The 16962-nt window shown below is 47.8% G+C and overlaps 1 protein-coding gene across 12 annotated transcripts in view; it reads left to right on the top strand.

Moving 5' to 3' along the window:
• Window positions 1–13764, top strand: part of TRERF1 (transcriptional regulating factor 1) — a 223351-nt gene extending 209587 nt beyond the window's left edge. For 7 of the 12 annotated variants that reach the window (XM_066247705.1, XM_066247789.1, XM_066248428.1 and 4 more), the window contains 3 exons: window positions 2672–2875; window positions 5962–6209; window positions 10152–13764. In XM_066247705.1, the coding sequence (XP_066103802.1) occupies window positions 2672–2875; window positions 5962–6209; window positions 10152–10476 (777 nt within the window). In that variant the 3' untranslated portion in view covers window positions 10477–13764. The remainder of the gene's footprint in view (window positions 1–2671; window positions 2876–5961; window positions 6210–10151) is intronic. The other 5 variants (XM_066248473.1, XM_066248013.1, XM_066247850.1 and 2 more) reach the window with 3 other exon arrangements.
• Window positions 13765–16962: the final 3198 nt, after the last annotated feature.

The following is a 16962-nucleotide window of genomic DNA, read 5'->3' as shown; positions in this document are numbered from 1 at the left end:
AAAGGCCCAGTGTTGTTGTGAGAACCAGAAATGTGTGCGTGGTGCCTGGCTCATAGCACTCATTCAGAATGTTGTCACCATTGTCATTAGTGACCGTAACACTCACATGTGTTTCTTGGAGTAAGCATAGGTTGTTGAACATTTGTGTTTTAACTTAGAGACTTCTCACTATACACATTAGCATGCCTCAGAAATAAAAACACCCTCCACCTCAAGTTATTCTTGAAATTTATATGTTTTTAACCAGTGTTACCCCAATAAATTTAATTTAAAAAAAAAACAAAACTCTTACTGTAGATCCTTAAGGTTTTGTGCACCATGTTAAATATATAACTACCTCCCTGTCTTTGCCTACCTTCTGTTGATTTTGGAATATTCCTAAGAGTTTCATTTCATAATACGTCATAAAATGGCCGACTTGTTGATAGGAAGTTCTACATTAGGATTTTTGTCCTCCTATTTTTGCATCTCGGTCACTTCAGTGATCCTTTTGGCTTCGTGAGAAGTCATTTTGTGAACATGTATAGATCACAGGTAATAGAACTTATCTAAATTCCTGAGACATAGTATCATAGTGTAGTATAATTGAATCTGTCATTTTGTGGCTATATGGAACATTTCTTAGAGTTTCTTAAGCCAAAAAATGGCAATGTGAGAAAACTGTAATTATAACAAGTACCATGAAAAAATACCATTGCTATTTAAAGTTATTATATGATTTATCTTAAAAGCCAAGCTATAGGCCCTGGGCTGCTTTAATAAACTGGTATTTGAGACTACAGAGTTCCCGTCTGTAAGGAATGGAGTGAACCCTTGGAGTCTGACATAATGTGGTTCTCCTGAAACTCTGAGACTGAAAGATGGTGGGTTCATACGGGAACAAGGCCATTCAAGTGAAATCAGCCTGTATGATTATGTGTTAGAGAGAAACCCACAGCTTCTATCATAAACCACTCTGTAAACATATTAGCCCTACATCTGTATTCATTGATGTCTTTACAAATGTAATCATTACCAATTAATCCTAATTAACTCGCTAGAAACTGGGACCATTTCTTCAGAGGGAGCTCTTACTACACGTGGTACTAAATACTGACCCAGTGAGGGGAGCGCTGAAGGCACTGCATTTACCGGCATGGTCTTTGTTCCCAGTCCAAACTGGAGAGGGGAAGCTTGTGGTTCCTGGATCCCAGGGTACCACCACCCTTAGAGACCTTCGTTTTTCTTGGACATTCTTGTTTCTGGGTTCTAGGACCCATAGGCTCACCCAGAGTTATGACACTGTCTGGGGTAAACCAGACTGGAGCCCATGTGCTGTACTCAGGGGGCCTGCAAAGGGAGTAACAGTGTCAAACATGCAGTTGAGAAAGGAGACTTGACTGGACAGTAAACACACCATGTAGTGTACAGACAATGTATCACAGAGTCTGTTCTGGAAACCTGTAAATTTAATTAACCAACGTTAACCCGATACATTTAATTTAAAAAGAGTAAAGATGAAACTTAATGTAGAAAACTGTGCCCAGGTCGGTTGGGGAGACCTTTCCTTCTCTAGTTTGTTTACAGACTATTTAGTGATAGAGCAGTGAAAGCACTTTGTAAAGTGCTATAGAAGTAGAAGCTGAAATGAGGCTAATGGAACATAGAACCCCCTCTCCCTGGTCCCCAGTCCTTTTTGGGCCTGGAGGAGCCGGCATCCCTCAGCCCCCGAAGAGGACAGAGAGCAGAATGAGGTCGTTGGTTAAACAAAAGGGAGAATGAGGGCCTCCTACTCTCCCCCCCCCCCGTCCCACCCCCTCTGAGTACCCACTCCAAGCTGCTCCGTGGACTCGCTATCTTGTTAACTGAGGAAGGCGCGGATGTCCTGCTTAATTCCGCACCTGGTTGCTATTCTGGAGTAGAGGGAGGGGGCACCCTAGCAGAGAGGGTAATTATTCATAGGCAACACTTTTCTTGTTCTTTTCCATAGAGTGCCTCTGGAAGGCATTTCTACATGCCCATCATCAGAGACCCGGATTAAAAAAGTACCACACAATAAATAGAAGGGAATATCCCTTTCCGTTGTCTATCCTTTCTGAAGTCATTGCGGTTCACTGTTGATTCTCTTTTCTGACAAGACCATAGCAGGAGCTCATCAGGACATGCTGTGTCACGAGCTTTCCTCAGGTCGATCAGCATCTCGGAAGTGGGTCACAAGGCCTGTAACACAAATCCAAATAGGTCTTTAGTCTCTCCAAAGGGTTCCACCATATTGTTATTGCTCGGAAACCCTCCTCGTGGCTCTGAGGACACAGAGAGACACAAGGAGGGCATCCTGCCCGGGTTTCAGTCCATTTCCAGGTCTGCTGGTCTTGAACAGAGGAGAGAAACTCTACATACAGAAATCACTCCTCCTTGCCTTAAAGTACTTTTATATAAGTAGTGAGGGGAACAGCGTGGGGCAGGGGGACTTCCTCAACCTCCAAATTCCAAGCATCGGGTGACCAGCCTTTTAAAGAGACCGTGGTCCGCACGCCCACCCTGGGTGTTGTCAGCTGTCCCTTACACAGAAAGCAAGCAGCACAGCCCTGCGTCAGCCCCTCTCCCCCTCCCGGCATGTAGGTTCTGTGCATCACTAAAAAATGCCATTTGGGGACTTTCTCCCCTTTTGTTTTTATTGCCCTAACACTAGACGAGTGAAGAAGAAGAAGAGTTGGAGGAGGAGGAGGAGGACCAGGAAGAAGATAGGAAATCCACACGAGAAGAGGAGAGCGAAGTGCCCCGGTCCCCGGAGCCGCAGCCAGGCCCTGTGCTGGCTCCCGCAGAGGGGCCGGCCCTGCAGGCCCTCGGCCAGCCCTCAGGCGCCTTCATCTGTGAAATGCCCAACTGCGGGGCTGTAAGTGTCTGCGTCCTCCGTCCCAGGGATCTGGGACTGGCCAGGGCCTGGCTTTAGGAGAGGATGCATTTTAGAAAGAGAGCGCTTCCTCCAGTGGACGTTGGGCAGAGGGAATCCCACGCTGCCATGGTTTTTATCCCCTTTACGCATTCGGCAGCTATTTCTGGAGTATGTATTCTGTGTTAAGCACCGAGCTACATGCTCAGAGGACACGGAACAGACCCCTGCCCTGAGGAAGCGTGAGATTCGAGGTGCTTCAGTGCCCGGGACTCAGCAGGAGCCTTGGCCTCCAGAACTCATATTCTCCGTTTCTTGGGGCCTCCTGAGTCCTCTGGGCTGGGTCACACCGGGTCATGCCCTGTTGCATTTCATTGCACGGGAAGAGCATAGACGGTTGTCCTCATGCAACATAATTGTAAAGACTTGGCTAACGTTTATCTTCGTGTTCCTTGGGGGAGACAAAACAGATTTACTAAGCATACTCATCATGTAAAGAGACTAAAAAGGAGTCTGTATAATGACTTAACCTAGGACCTTTTCAAGTACATTAGAAACACCATCTAGCTACAATAAAACCAGTCCACCATTTGATCATTCTTCTTGCTAAAGGAAGGCCTTACAGCCTGACTGTGGTGGCACAGTGGATAAAGCGTCAACCCAGAAACGCTGAGGTTGCTGGTTCAAAACCCTGGGCTTCCTGGTCAAGGCACATATGGGAGTTGATGCTTCCTGCTCCTCCCCCCTTCTCTCTCTCTCTCTCCTCTCTATAATGAATAAATAAAATCTTTAAAAAAAATAAATAAGTAAGTAAAGGAAGGCCTTACAGAATTTGTATTGGCCTGGTCTAAGGCCCCCTGTGTGTTTCAAAGGATATTTCTTAAAAGACGTTTACTTGGGCTTGTCGGTCCTCCACCGGTTCCCCGCTAGTCTGGATTATCAGGTTTTTCCCAAAGCAGGCTTCATGGAGCCAGGCACACCTGTACACGCAGGTCCTAAGGATGTTACTAGAAAAATAAGAAGGTCGCTTCTTTCCCAAGAAGCCCTGTTTTCCTCAAGTTAGTGCTTATCTTTGCTTGTCCGCCACGTGGAATAATTCTGGTTTCCAGAGTGTACCGAGTGCTGCTTATTGGTTCTGTCACTTAGATGAAGAAGGCCACAGTCTTTAAAATATTTAGATCCTAAAGCAGAAACTCACTTGGTTTACATTTAAGAAAAAATGAAAATGTTCACACACACATTTTACATTCGCGTTGAAGAGAACGTAGGAAGTTGCTAGCTTGTTTCTGTCTGATGTTTAATGGATGACCTGGACGCCTCGCTTCATCATTGCCATTTTGTATAGAGCGCTTCCATCCAGGAGTGATTAAGATGTGCCTTTAAGGTACAGTAGTTCTGTGTAAATTTGTTTAGAAATTGGATGCTTCTTCCATCCAGAGTTTTGACGTAAATTCTTTACCGAGTTAGACATCATCTTTTACGTTTCCCAATCAGAAGGACTCCGCAAGACAGAGATACCTTTTAACGACTTTTAAAAATCCCTGGGGAAAAAGCGTTAGTTGTAATCCTTGCTTAACCGTGGAGGGTTTGGGTTACAAAGTCAGCAATAGACTTTTTTCCCCTTATAGGACCACAGACAGAGCTTGTGACTTTAACGCAGAGCAGCCACCCACAGCTGGAAGCTTGGGGGGCTCTCCTGTCAGCTGACTTCGAATTCAGGGGTGTGGCTTCTATCCCTTTATAGCAGCTGTTCACAACTGACCATGATTTCGTTCCCCCTGAACGTCTAGCAGTGTCCAAAGACATTTGTGCCACAGCCGGGAATGTGCTGCTGCACCTGGGGGGCAGAAGCCAGGGTGCTAAACATCCCACACAGCACAGCCCCCCAGCAGTTACCCAGCCCAGAGGGCAGCAGTGCCGAGCTTGGAAACCCTGCTTCCTGGCAAGCTTCAAAAAGTCGTCCTGGCTCTTCCCCTTTTTATGGCCCTCTGATAAAAGGGGAGGTCTGAACCAGTGCTGCAGTTCTGGGCTGCTGTTCGGGTTGGGACGTCACGACTAGACTGTGTCAGGGCAGCCCGTCAGTGTCTTTCAGGCTGTGTGCCTTAGGGCTCCGGGCCTCACGTCTACTGTGTCGGGGCAGCCCGTCAGTGTCTTTCAGGCTGTGTGCCTTAGGGCTCCGGGCCTCACGTCTACTGTGTCAGGGGAGCCCGTCAGTGTCTTTCAGGCTGTGTGCCTTAGGGCTCCGGGCTTCACGTCTACTGTGTCGGGGCAGCCCGTCAGTGTCTTTCAGGCTGTGTGCCTTAGGGCTCCGGGCCTCACGTCTACTGTGTCAGGGGAGCCCGTCAGTGTCTTTCAGGCTGTGTGCCTTAGGCCTCCGGGCTTCACGTCTACTGTGTCAGGGGAGCCCGTCAGTGTCTTTCAGGCTGTGTGCCTTAGGGCTCCGGGCCTCACGTCTACTGTGTCGGGGCAGCCCGTCAGTGTCTTTCAGGCTGTGTGCCTTAGGGCTCCGGGCCTCACGTCTACTGTGTCGGGGCAGCCCGTCAGTGTCTTTCAGGCTGTGTGCCTTAGGGCTCCGGGCTTCCTGGGCAGAGCTGAGCAGACGGACTCCACTCTGGGTGCTGTCTCCGTTTCCACCAGAGCACCTCTGCCTCCTCCTTGAGGAAGACCTGATTTGGTTTTGTCTTTCTTAAGTGAAGAAAGAAAGGAACGGGAAAAAAAAAAAGAAAAAGAGGGGGAGGTAGTTACTGGCTTAAAAAAAGTGTGAAAGGTGGTCCAACCCCCTCGTTTAGCAGATGGCAGCGGGGGGAAATAAGGTGGATAGATGGGGGGTCCCCATGGTCTCCCCATTAGACAGGCACTGGATCTAGCCCCCCAGTCTCCTGACTTCTAGACGGCAGCTTTGCCCTTCACCCACCCTCCCGCCCCTTGTCTTCCCATGATAAGAGCGGTGGGTTTGCAGCAGCTCAGCATCTGTGGTGGTGGTGTCTGCCTAAAGTTGGCTTATGTAGAACGTTCCCTGTCATTAGACACTGTTTCGAGTATCCCGTGTTTTACCAGTAAGTAACTAACAACCCTAATTTCCTTTTCAGGACTGTAGATGTCATGTCACTCCCTTTCTTCCCCAGGTGTTCAGCTCCCGACAGGCACTGAACGGCCACGCCCGCATCCACGGTGGCACCAACCAGGTGACCAAAGCCCGGGGTGCTGTCCCCTCTGGGAAGCAGAAGCCTGGCAGTGCCCAGAGCGGGTACTGCTCAGTGAAGAGCTCGCCCGCTCATAGCACCACCAGCGGCGAGACAGACCCCACCACCATCTTTCCCTGCAAGGAGTGTGGCAAGTAGGTGGACTTGGACCAGGGACTGAACCTCAGTTTGTGATAGACAGTTGTTCTGTAGGGAGCCTGGCCAAGATGGTCTGAAGTTTCTTCCGCTAGAAAAAGAACCCGGACTCTCTCCATTCTCACGGAGACAATCCATGGGTCTGCATAGTGCCTCAGGGTGGGTGGACGTTGTCCCTGACTCAGAATGTGCTCATTCTGTTGTCTTAAAGCCCAGTGAGGATGGATGTCTTCAGAGAGCAAACCTCTAGTGACAAAACTTGACTCTTTTTCCAAAAATGGTGGTGGGACTCGGACTCGTTCTTCTGCCAGTCAGACCCAAACCATACTCACTAGTGTTGCTCCCTTTGCATCCCTCTTAAGTTTGAGAATGGCTCTAAGACACCTAATCAGGAACTCTGTAACAGAGATGGCTGTCATCCCATTGCTGCTCATTCCTGTGCCCACCCAGGGCAGACATCACTAATCAATTGCTGCACGTTTGCTACCACATTAAGAAAAGGCTTTAAATCTTTCCCATTGTAATGCTTCAAGCTGGCCCAACCAGTTGATCAGGGTTGACTCATGAGATAGAACCTAGTTGGTATCCCTGCCCTTTTAAGTATAATTCAAAACAAAAGCTTAGAGGGGGAAACTGACCCTGGCTAGTAATAATAACAGCTAACATTTACCGAGCACTTACTTAGTTATATACTTTATGTGCATAAGCTTATTTAATCCTTACCCAGACACTCCATGTGATAGTGATCCTGTTTTTATCCTTGTTTTACAAATTAGCAGTGAAAATTAGGAAAAAAGACTAGCCCCAGGTCACACCACCATTAAGAGTAGAGCTAAGGGCCCTGGCCGGTTGGCTCAGCGGTAGAGCTTTGGCCTGGCGTGCGGGGGACCCGGGTTCAATTCCCGGCCAGGGCACATAAGAGAAGTGCCCATTTGCTTCTCCACCACCCCCCCTCCTTCCTCTCTGTCTCTCTCTTCCCCTCCCGCAGCCAAGGCTCCATTGGAGCAAAGATGGCCCGGGCGCTGGGGATGGCTCCTTGGCCTCTGCCCCAGGCGCTAGAGTGGCTCTGGTCGCGGCAGAGCGACGCCCCGGAGGGGCAGAGCATTGCCCCCTGGTGGGCAGAGCGTCGCCCCTGGTGGGTGTGCCGGGTGGATCCCGGTCAGGCGCATGCGGGAGTCTGTCTGACTGTCTCCCCGTTTCCAGCTTCAGAAAAATACAAAAAAAAAAAAAAGAGTAGAGCTAAGACTTGAACCCAGCTTTGTCCGAATACAGAGCCCCAGTTCCTGCCCACTGCTCCATCCTCCATCCTGGCGGTCTGCACCGTTTACTTATTTACTTTAGAGAGAAAATATCACTGATGGTGAGATGCACGCGGCTCCCTCCCACAGCATCCGGACAGAATGCCGGTCCACTTCTCAATGCGTCTGCCTGACACGGAGGGGTGTGACAGGTCCTGGGTGACATCCTTGAGGACCCTTTCCGAGTTTCTCTCCCCACATTCTCCAGTGCCCCAGACATGAAGGGTAATATTACCTGAAGAGAGGCCAACCAGCTAGCTGCTGAATCTATCAGGCAAACATCCCCCGTTGTATGAATGAGGCCGACTGGGATCTTTACATATAATATACATTCCTGTAGAATGTTCCAGGCAACTTAATAGCAGCTGCCACTTACCAGGTGCTCAGTATCTGCCTGGCGCTCGTTTTAAGGATTTTTACATATACTGATTAATCTTCGCAATAGCCCTACAAAGTAGGTACTTTTAGTAGCTTCTTTTTGACAAGCAGAGACACTGAGGCCCAGGAAGGTTGAGCTGCTTGTTCACAGTGCAGAGCTGAGTGGGGACTGACGCCATGCAGGCTGGCCCGGGGCTGGCTCTGAGCACCTGAGGAGAGCTGACTCAGTTCCATGGCCCCCCCAGACTGAACGGAACTAGTGGCTTTGTCCCCTCTGTGACACGCAGAGATGAGGGAGGTAGAGTTAGGCATGATATCAGCTTCATGTCAGCCTATTATCATGGAAGAAATGACCCCTGCATTAATCATTAGGTTTATTCAATTGAAATAACGATACCTCCTCAGACTCCTATCTGCTTGCTTTGGGGGGAGGGGGATGGGGAGGGGTCTGGCCAGTTTCCTCTGACGGGAGCCAGCCTTCCCTGTCCTCGGTTCCAGCCGCCGCTGACCTCCTCACTCCACAAGGTGGAGACAAAGGGCATTTGAACAACAATAGTTTGAGCTTTCTGGCTCCTTCAGTGATAGCCATTAAATGTTTTCTTTCTTGTTTTTATGCTACTAGGGACCTTTTTCTGTCAACTCCAGTTAAGATTTATAATGGAAAATAGAAATATTTTCTGTGGTTTTCCCAACTAGGCGTAAAATTAGGCAAATATTTACAGAATGCCCCCACTAGCTGCTGAAATTTACTTTTCAATATGTCCGATGGCAACTCATCAACTCCAACTCGGGTCTTTGGTTGTTATTTGTTTTTGTTTTTCCTTTGTGAGCAAAGGAATGAGTATAGAGTATTTACACCACCCCTCTCCCTAAGCAGGCGGTCTCAGTCGAGGCAAACATTTTCTGGGAAAGGTCCCGATAGAGTATTTTAATGTGCAGGCCAGGCGCAGTTGTGTTGCAGTAAAACTTTACTTACGAAAACAGGCGATGGCCCGCTGACCGTGGCTTGCAGACCTCCCGTGCCAGGCTTCTCAGCCTCAGCACCGATTTTTGGTTCTGCTCATGGCTTGTCTGGGGAAGAGGGGCAGCCCTCTGCGTTGCAGGGCCCTTAACAGCATCCCTGTCTTCGACCCACTAGATGCCACAAGTACTACCCCGTAGTTGTGACGATCATAAATGCCCCCAGACATTACCAGATGTTGAGTATCTGCCCCCAGCTGACAAGCACTATTTTTTTTTTCTGAAGTGAGAAGTGGGGAGGCAGTCAGACAGACTCCCGCATGCGCCCGACTGGGATCCACCCGGCATGCCCACCAGGGGGCAATGCTCTGCCCATCTGGGGCGTTGCTCTATTGCAACCAGAGCCATTCTAGCGCCTGAGGCAGAGGCCATGAAGCCATCCTCAGTGCCCGGGCCAACTTTGCTCCAGTGGAGCCTTGGCTACAGGAGGGGAAGAAAGAGACAGAGAGGAAGGAGAGGGGGAGGGGTGGAGAAGCAGATGGGCGCTTCTCCTGTGTGCCCTGGCCGGGAATCGAACCCGGGATTCCTGCACGCCAGGCCGACGCTCTACCACTGAGCCAACCAGCCAGGGCCGACAAGCATTATTTTATTCTAAAGCAAACAGTAGAAAATGGTGATAATAGGGTGGCCAACAAGAAGGGGCCTCAGGGGAAAGAGAAAGGTGACTGCAGCTCAGAAGTCAGGTGCAATAAAGACAGAGAGGGCTCATTGCATTTGGCCCCACAGTGTTCCTGGCGACCTTGAGAATAGCACATGGGCTGAAGTGGAGGGGACAGGAGTCCAGTTGGAGGGGGTGGAGGAAAGAGGGACCGTACCAAGTGTGTGCAGATCCTAAAGAATTCTGCCTGTGGAGAGACAGGGACAGAGGCCAGGGGGAAGGAGGGCCTCTTTCACGATGGGAACTATCAGAGCTCGGCGGTGTGATGTGGAGATTCTCAGGGTGGTCGAAAGGCTTGGTTAGTGACGGAGAGAAAGGGCCTGTGCCCAGACACGGATGACAGGGAGACCATTGCCACAGGAAGGGAAGGAGGCCCGCCACACCATAAACGCATTTCTGTCCCCACCTCTTTTCTTGTAATACTCAGAGAAGACAGAGGAGAGGTGACAGGTCACCAGGGGAGGAGGTCCTCGATGCTCAGGAGCCACGGACTTGGTCACAGCAGCCCAAACACGAGGTCAGACAACGTGTGCCCTGTTCTCAGATCCCTTCCTAAATTTCCCATTTTCCTCTCTCTTCGTCCTTAGAGTCTTCTTCAAAATCAAAAGCCGGAATGCACACATGAAAACGCACAGGCAGCAGGAGGAGCAGCAGAGGCAGAAGGCCCAGAAGGCGGCGTTTGCGGCAGAAATGGCGGCCACAATCGAGAGGACTACAGGGCCGGCGGGGGCGCCGGGGCTGCTGCCCCTGGACCAGCTGAGCCTCATCAAGCCCATCAAGGACGTGGACATCCTCGACGACGACGTCGTCCAGCAGCTAGGCGGCGTCATGGAGGAGGCCGAGGTTGTGGACACCGATCTCCTCTTAGATGATCAAGATTCAGTGTTGCTCCAGGGTGACACGGAGCTCTAAAGGCTCGTGTGTCACTTAGAGACAGCAAAAACTCACAGCCTCCGTCGTCCTTAGTCAGGAAACCCGGACTGCCTGCCTGTTTTGGAACCGTTTTAAACTACCTGTTTAAAAAGTGGTCATTTTATTCAGGTTTAGAAGAAGAAAAAAATTCCAGTTTCTTTTCCTTTTATTTAAAAAAATTTTTTGTTTTGTTTTTATGGGAGGTTGGGGGGAATAAATAATTGGCACAACTCAATTTAAGAGGTGTTTCATCTGGGCTACATTCCTGTGAACTCATTCCTGGCGGGGAATGAACCTGACGCTCCTGTTCTCTTGCTCTCAGATGTCAGCCGTCCCGACTGCCTTTTACCCCAAGCTTGCGGTGCGCGTGCGCGTCTGTGTGTGTCTGTGTGAGGCAGGCTCTCCTCTTCTTGCTGGGGCCTTGGGCCGTCCTTTCCCACCAGGAGTTATTTTGGTTCAGTTCTGACCTCATTCTGGAGTGTGCAGTGAACTTGGCGTCTTTGCCAGGAGGAGACTGCTGGCGGGGAGCATTCCAGAGAGCGAAGTGAGCCCTCACATGCCGCGCTTCCCTCGCACACGTCATCTGAAGAGCTGGCCAAATGGGAGAGTGAGCTTCCTCCCTGCCTTGCTGTCATTTGGCCCATTTCTAGGAACATGAGGACTGGATCGTTTCAGGCCGGGACTCCCTGGCAGTGTTACTGCAGACCTGGTTCACAGAGCGAGCGCGGCGTCCTCCTCCGCGCTCGCCGGGGCTGGCTGGCTCGTCGTGGGCTGTTGGCAGAGCTGTGTTTCAGCGAGAGCCCACTGGAGGCCCACTTGGAAGAAAGTAACCCCAACTACTAAGTTGTCAGGGCTGTTTTTAGGGAGGGTGGTTGAGAGGCCCACGTTGAAGTTCCTGGAATGCCAAGAAGTGTTCTTTTGTCCAAAAACTAGATTGGAAGAGCCCGTTCTATTTTGCAACACCGTTCATGGTCGGTGAAGTTCTGAGATGACCCTGTGCCATTTGGAAGTACTGTGAACCTTCACTCGGTTGGGATCTTTCTGTAACTCATCCATGCCAGACTGAAGCTGACCTTTACGCTAACCGTGAAGAAAAGGGTTTTCTAAGAAATTTGATAGCACACACAAGGGAAATAGCATTAAAGGCTAATGAAAATGGTTTCGGATACCACTTTATTCAATGCTTGCATTCAAACAGTGAATGTGTTCGTTAAAGTCATTTACCAAAGCACTTCTAGAATCCTCCAAGCTACATAACTCTGCCTCCTCCTGTCCCTGTAATCAGGGTTGCTATTATACTTGAAGGTAATAAACCTGTAATCCTTCAAAAAGCTCATTTAGCCAAGGCTTTTAGCATCTGCCTGATGTATCCCACTGTTAGGGCAAAGGAGCCCACGCCTTCAGACTGGGACACGGCCCCAGCACAGAGGGGACCGCTCTGGGGCAAGCACCCTGCTCCCCCAGAGAAGGGGCTTTTAAGTCTTGCCCACCCAGGTAGGCTGGCTTCTCCAGCTCCTGTAGGTGTGACAGTCACGTCAATAGCTTGGCCATTAGAGAAAACGTCAGTGGAAGCATCAGGATAGGACTCAAGCATCTTGAAGTTTGTGCAGGAGCATTGAGCACGGACTTGCCCCACACAAGGCCGTGTTCTCTGAATCTCAGGAAAGCCAAGATAAATACAAAGGTTCTTTTCATTTCAATCATTTTGTTTTCAGAAAATAGGTCTTGGAGGGTTCCTTCATCTTTCCTTTGCAGGGGGGGGGGGGGCGGTGTTTTATTCGCTGCCATTTCAGACAGGTTACTCTTATTGAGCTCAGTCACCACCGTATCAGTTTCGGGCGGAACTGTCCCAGGGCCGTCCCAGCCGTGATGCTGGCTGATGGCATCCGTCCGTCCCGGCGACTGCGCCCCTCAGCTTGCGGATGTCTGAAAGGGATTCTGGAAAAGTTCTGCTATTGGGTATCTGGAAGCTTATCTATCCAAGGAGCCAACACCCAGAAAAAATGTTTATAAAGCAAATGTATTCGTCCTGTTTGGAGACTTGCCCAGCCGTTACGGTTTTAAACGTTAAAAATAAACTTGAGTTGCCAAGGCAAAAATACAGTGCACAATTTTGGTTTTTCCATGCAGTGTAGCGCAAGCATTTTTGACTTGAAATAACCAAAGAACTCCTCCTTAACGAGACAGTTCAGATTCCCGAGTTAGTATTTTTGACAGTATCGACTTTAAAGAGTTGACTTCATAGTAAAATCCTGTACTTTTTTTTTTCTGAAGTGATTCTGTCTGCATGTAAGTGTTGTGAACTAGCTCCCCTCCCCCCCCTCCCCACCCCAAAGAACTTCTCTTCCTGAAAGGTCACTGTCTTCAACACGGTTACTGTTTACTATCAGATGGTTTTTCATTAGTGAATTTAGATCTCTTTGAGAAAGCTTGTATATAAAAAGTTAACAGATATATTTTATGGAAAAACCCATCTTATTTTCAAATATATTTAACTGCTGTTATATTTTATTAGAGGAAGGTTGTAAATATTTTCTAGGAGTTCTATTGTAAAGAAAAGTATTTTTGAAAAAATTAATGTAATAAAAACAAAAACATTTTTAACTGGTGGTTGTGATTGCTTCCTGTTCTGGCTTCGTTCTGTTCTGTTCTGTTCTCAGCAGATGACTTGCACGCCTTCCCATTTCAGGGTGTAATTTATTCAGCTTTGCACTATAAGTTGACATCATAATATCTAGTGTGCTTAACTGTATTTTCCCCGGAATGCAGGTCCCCGCGGTCCCTATCAAGAGCACTATGTATAGCATATTCAACATTTTTCTTTTGTAATGTGTGTATTTTTAATAAGGATTTTATGTAATACTTTGGCAAAAAAAAAAAAGGACAGTATTTTCTAGTGAATTTTATAATACATTTTGCTAAAACTGTTTCTTCCTAGGTCAGTTTTTGTTAAGGTGAACCAGAAGTCTTATTTTACCAGGGTTTAAAAAAAAAAAAGTTTGAAGCTTGAAAGCAAAGTTATATTTAAACATCATATGTAACAAATAAAGATGTTTTATAGACTTGTGCTAAAAAGGTGCGTTCCTTAAAAACAAAAACATCTGGGGCAGTCTAGGTTGGTCCTTCCCACCCCCACCCCCTACCCTTGAGTGATAAATATTTTTTAAAATGATCACAGTTTTTTTTTTTTCCGAAAGGCAAGCCAGGAGAACTTGATTTAAAAGGTTCCAGTCATTAGCCTCAGAAATTGATGACAGTTCCTATAGAGAGGCATTCTTCAAATAGAGATGTAACCACACAGATGCTGTCCTATTTATTTGTGAAAATCTGACTCAGTATTGCATCAGCTGCTCTGGAAATAAAATGTTATCTTTTTGAGTTACATTTGGCTTAAACATTCCTTATTTCTAGCCACTGAAATGACTTCTCAACACTGGGTAAATGCTTGTCTGTTAGTTGGTTTCTCTGTACCAGTTTAGAGGTCTGCTGGTCAGATTTAATGCCCATTCAAGTGCCCCCTCCCCACGCTGGAGGCAGAGTTGATGGTCCCTAACCATAGTAGTCCAACTGCGTTTAGGGGGCTCACATTCACACCGGTATCTATCTCACAGTCTGCACGCATTGCTAATTTGGATTTCCAAATTCTAAAGAGGGGATTTCCTTTTTAATGGTCAACCACCACTTTCAAGAGAAATCGGAAATCCTGGATTTTATGCAGAATTTGCTATAACTTTGATCTTCCAGGTTCTTTTGTTGTAATTTCATTTTAGCTGTCAGAGGAAAGGCAGTCCTGTATGGAATGACGCAGCTATTCCTCTCGAAGCGCTGTGCATTTCGCCAGTGTTGCCAACTCAGATTCTGCTTCCAGGGGCTCAGGTGTCCAGTCTGAAGGCTTCTACTGTTACTCATTCAGTACTCGTGAGCCCTTGTACCAGGTGCTGTTCCACACTGTATTTATGCATGGAGGAGTTGAGTGGATAAAACTGGGTATGACATCATTCCTTCCTGCCAAGGAATTTAATACCTAGAGCATACGGGACCCTGGGAGCTGATCCAGTTCCACCAGTGGGAAAGCCAAGGCCATGCGTTACTAATATTGTGAACTGCCTCACCATTACCCACTCGTACAGAGCGATTTAAAATAGATGCTCAGCAACTATTTGCTAAATTAACCCCTGATCTTTCAGGGATGCTTATCCGTGTGGTGTGTGTGTTTAAACAAAGCCTCTCCTGAGGTTACCTAAAGTCAGTTCTAAATTCCACAGACTCCTGGGCCACAGCCAGCCAGCTGGAAGTTTGCTGGAAGAATGAGAATGAGTTTTTAATGTTGACACAGGCAAAAACAATTAAGAAGGCATGTCAAGAAATTGAACAATATATTCCGCAGAGAACTGCAGTGATCTTTGGATCACAAACATCCCTGTAGGGAAGAGCCAAAGGGCTAATAATTTCCTTTTACATAAGAGATACAATCTTTTAAGAAGGGCTGTCCTCCCCCTTCCCCAGCAAGGGGAGTGTTTGTTTCTGTCTGAGCAGGAAAGGCCAGGCCAGCCCTCCACGCTTGTTTTGCATTCAAACACAGATACTGTTACATGCAGTACTGATCTCTCCTTTGACTTCCTGGGTTATTCCTCTGCTTGTGCAATTTTATTTTTGGCAGTATCACCATTTTCAACCACTTTATTGAGACATGATTGATATAAAAAGCTCTATATGTTTATTGCATACAACTTGATGAGTCTGGGGGTAAGTATATAACCACGAAACCATCACAACAAAGAGAAAAGGGCTGTCTTTTAAAATAGAACCACTACTGCAATCAAAATACGACCTAACTTGAAAATATTTGATGCACTCCTTTTATTTTTCCTGGATGTAAAAGCAAGGTCGGCCTGCATCAACCCCCCAGAATTCTGTGACTTCCTGTTCATCTACACTAGGCCAGAGGTTTGAAAGTTTAGGTGGGAGGGAAGAGAGCTAAGAGACCAAGCTTTAGAACACTGCCCTTGCTCACACCGTACCAGAGAGCCCTGTCCACAGCCCACTGTTGGCAAAACCTGGGTTTGCCTCTCCTAATGACTCCCACCTCGTGCCCCAGCTAATTGGTCTAGGATTGGCACCTGACTCCAAGCTATTAGGTCCATAGGCCATTAGGTAACACATGGCATAGCTTAGTCCAGGAAGATGAGGCACCAAATCAAATTCCCACATTTGAGCCTGACCAAGTGGTGGCACAGTGGACCCAGGTTCAAAGCCCTGAGGTTACTGGCTTGAGCATGTGATCATAGACATGACCCCTTGGTCACTAGCTTGAGCCCGAAAGTCACTGGCTTGAAGCCCAAGGCTGCTGGCCTGAGCAAGGATTCACTGGCTTGGCTGGAGCCCCTCAGTCAAGGCACATATGAGAAAGCAATCAATGAACAACTAAGGTACCGCAACTATAAGTTGACGCTTCTCACCTCTCTCCCTTCCTGCATGTTTGTCCCTCCCTCTCTTTCTCTTCTCTTAAAAAAACAAAAATCCCACATTTGAGAATATGAACAGAGAAACTTGATGAGCCAAAAGCAGTGGCTGCATACAAGGCAGAGTTCTGAAGGAGCAGAAAGTTCTGAGCAGCCTGACCAGGTGGTGGTGCAGTGGATAGAGTATTGACCTGGGATGCTGAGGACCCAGGTTCAAAATCCCAAGGTCACCAGCTTGAGCATGGGCTCATCAGCTTGAGCACAGGGTTGCCGACCTGAGCATGGGATCATAGACATGACCCACGGTCACTGGCTTGACACCCAAAGGTCACTGGCTTGAGCAAGGGGTCACTGACTCAGCTGGAATCCCCTGATCAAGGCACGTATAAGAAAGCAATCAATGAATAACTAAAGTGACATAACTACAAGTTGATGCTTCTCATCTCTCTCCCTTCCTGTCTGTCTGTGCCTGTCTGTTCCTCCTTCTCTCTCTCAAGTTTATAGGAATATTTTGCACCATCTAACTAAAGTATTATGCACACGTAAACTTCTTCCCCCTCTCTCACAAGTAGGTATTGCTTACCCTAGTTTTCAAGCTGGAGAACCAAGAAAGAGGTAGAATGATTTCCCAAATATCACACAACTTTCTGAGCAGGGAGAGCCCATCAGTAGAGACCACATTTGGCTGCAGGAATGGAGAGGACAGCCAGTCCCTAAGTGCGCTCTGAGCCCGCATAGCCAGTTACAAGAGCAGTCCAAGCCACACGTCTTTATTTATTTTTCAGTGTTTATTTCTTTTTTTACATTGATTTTTTATACATTGATTCTTTTTTTACATTTTTTACATTTCTTTTTTTAATTGATTGTGTTTACATAGATTCAAGTGTCCCACCGAATACATCCCGCCCACGCCCATGTTCCCCTCAACATCCCCTTTGCCCCCCTCCCCCCAATGCCCTTCTCCCTTCCCTCCAGGATTTGCTTTCCTGCTCTCTACAATGCTGTTATGTATATATAATTTCAC

The sequence above is a fragment of the Saccopteryx bilineata genome, chromosome 1, assembly GCF_036850765.1.
Source record: "Saccopteryx bilineata isolate mSacBil1 chromosome 1, mSacBil1_pri_phased_curated, whole genome shotgun sequence".
In the NCBI taxonomy this organism is placed as follows: Eukaryota; Metazoa; Chordata; class Mammalia; order Chiroptera; family Emballonuridae; genus Saccopteryx; species Saccopteryx bilineata.
The sequence above is the reverse complement of the archived record's forward strand: the minus strand, read 5'-3'. Positions and strand labels throughout refer to the sequence as shown.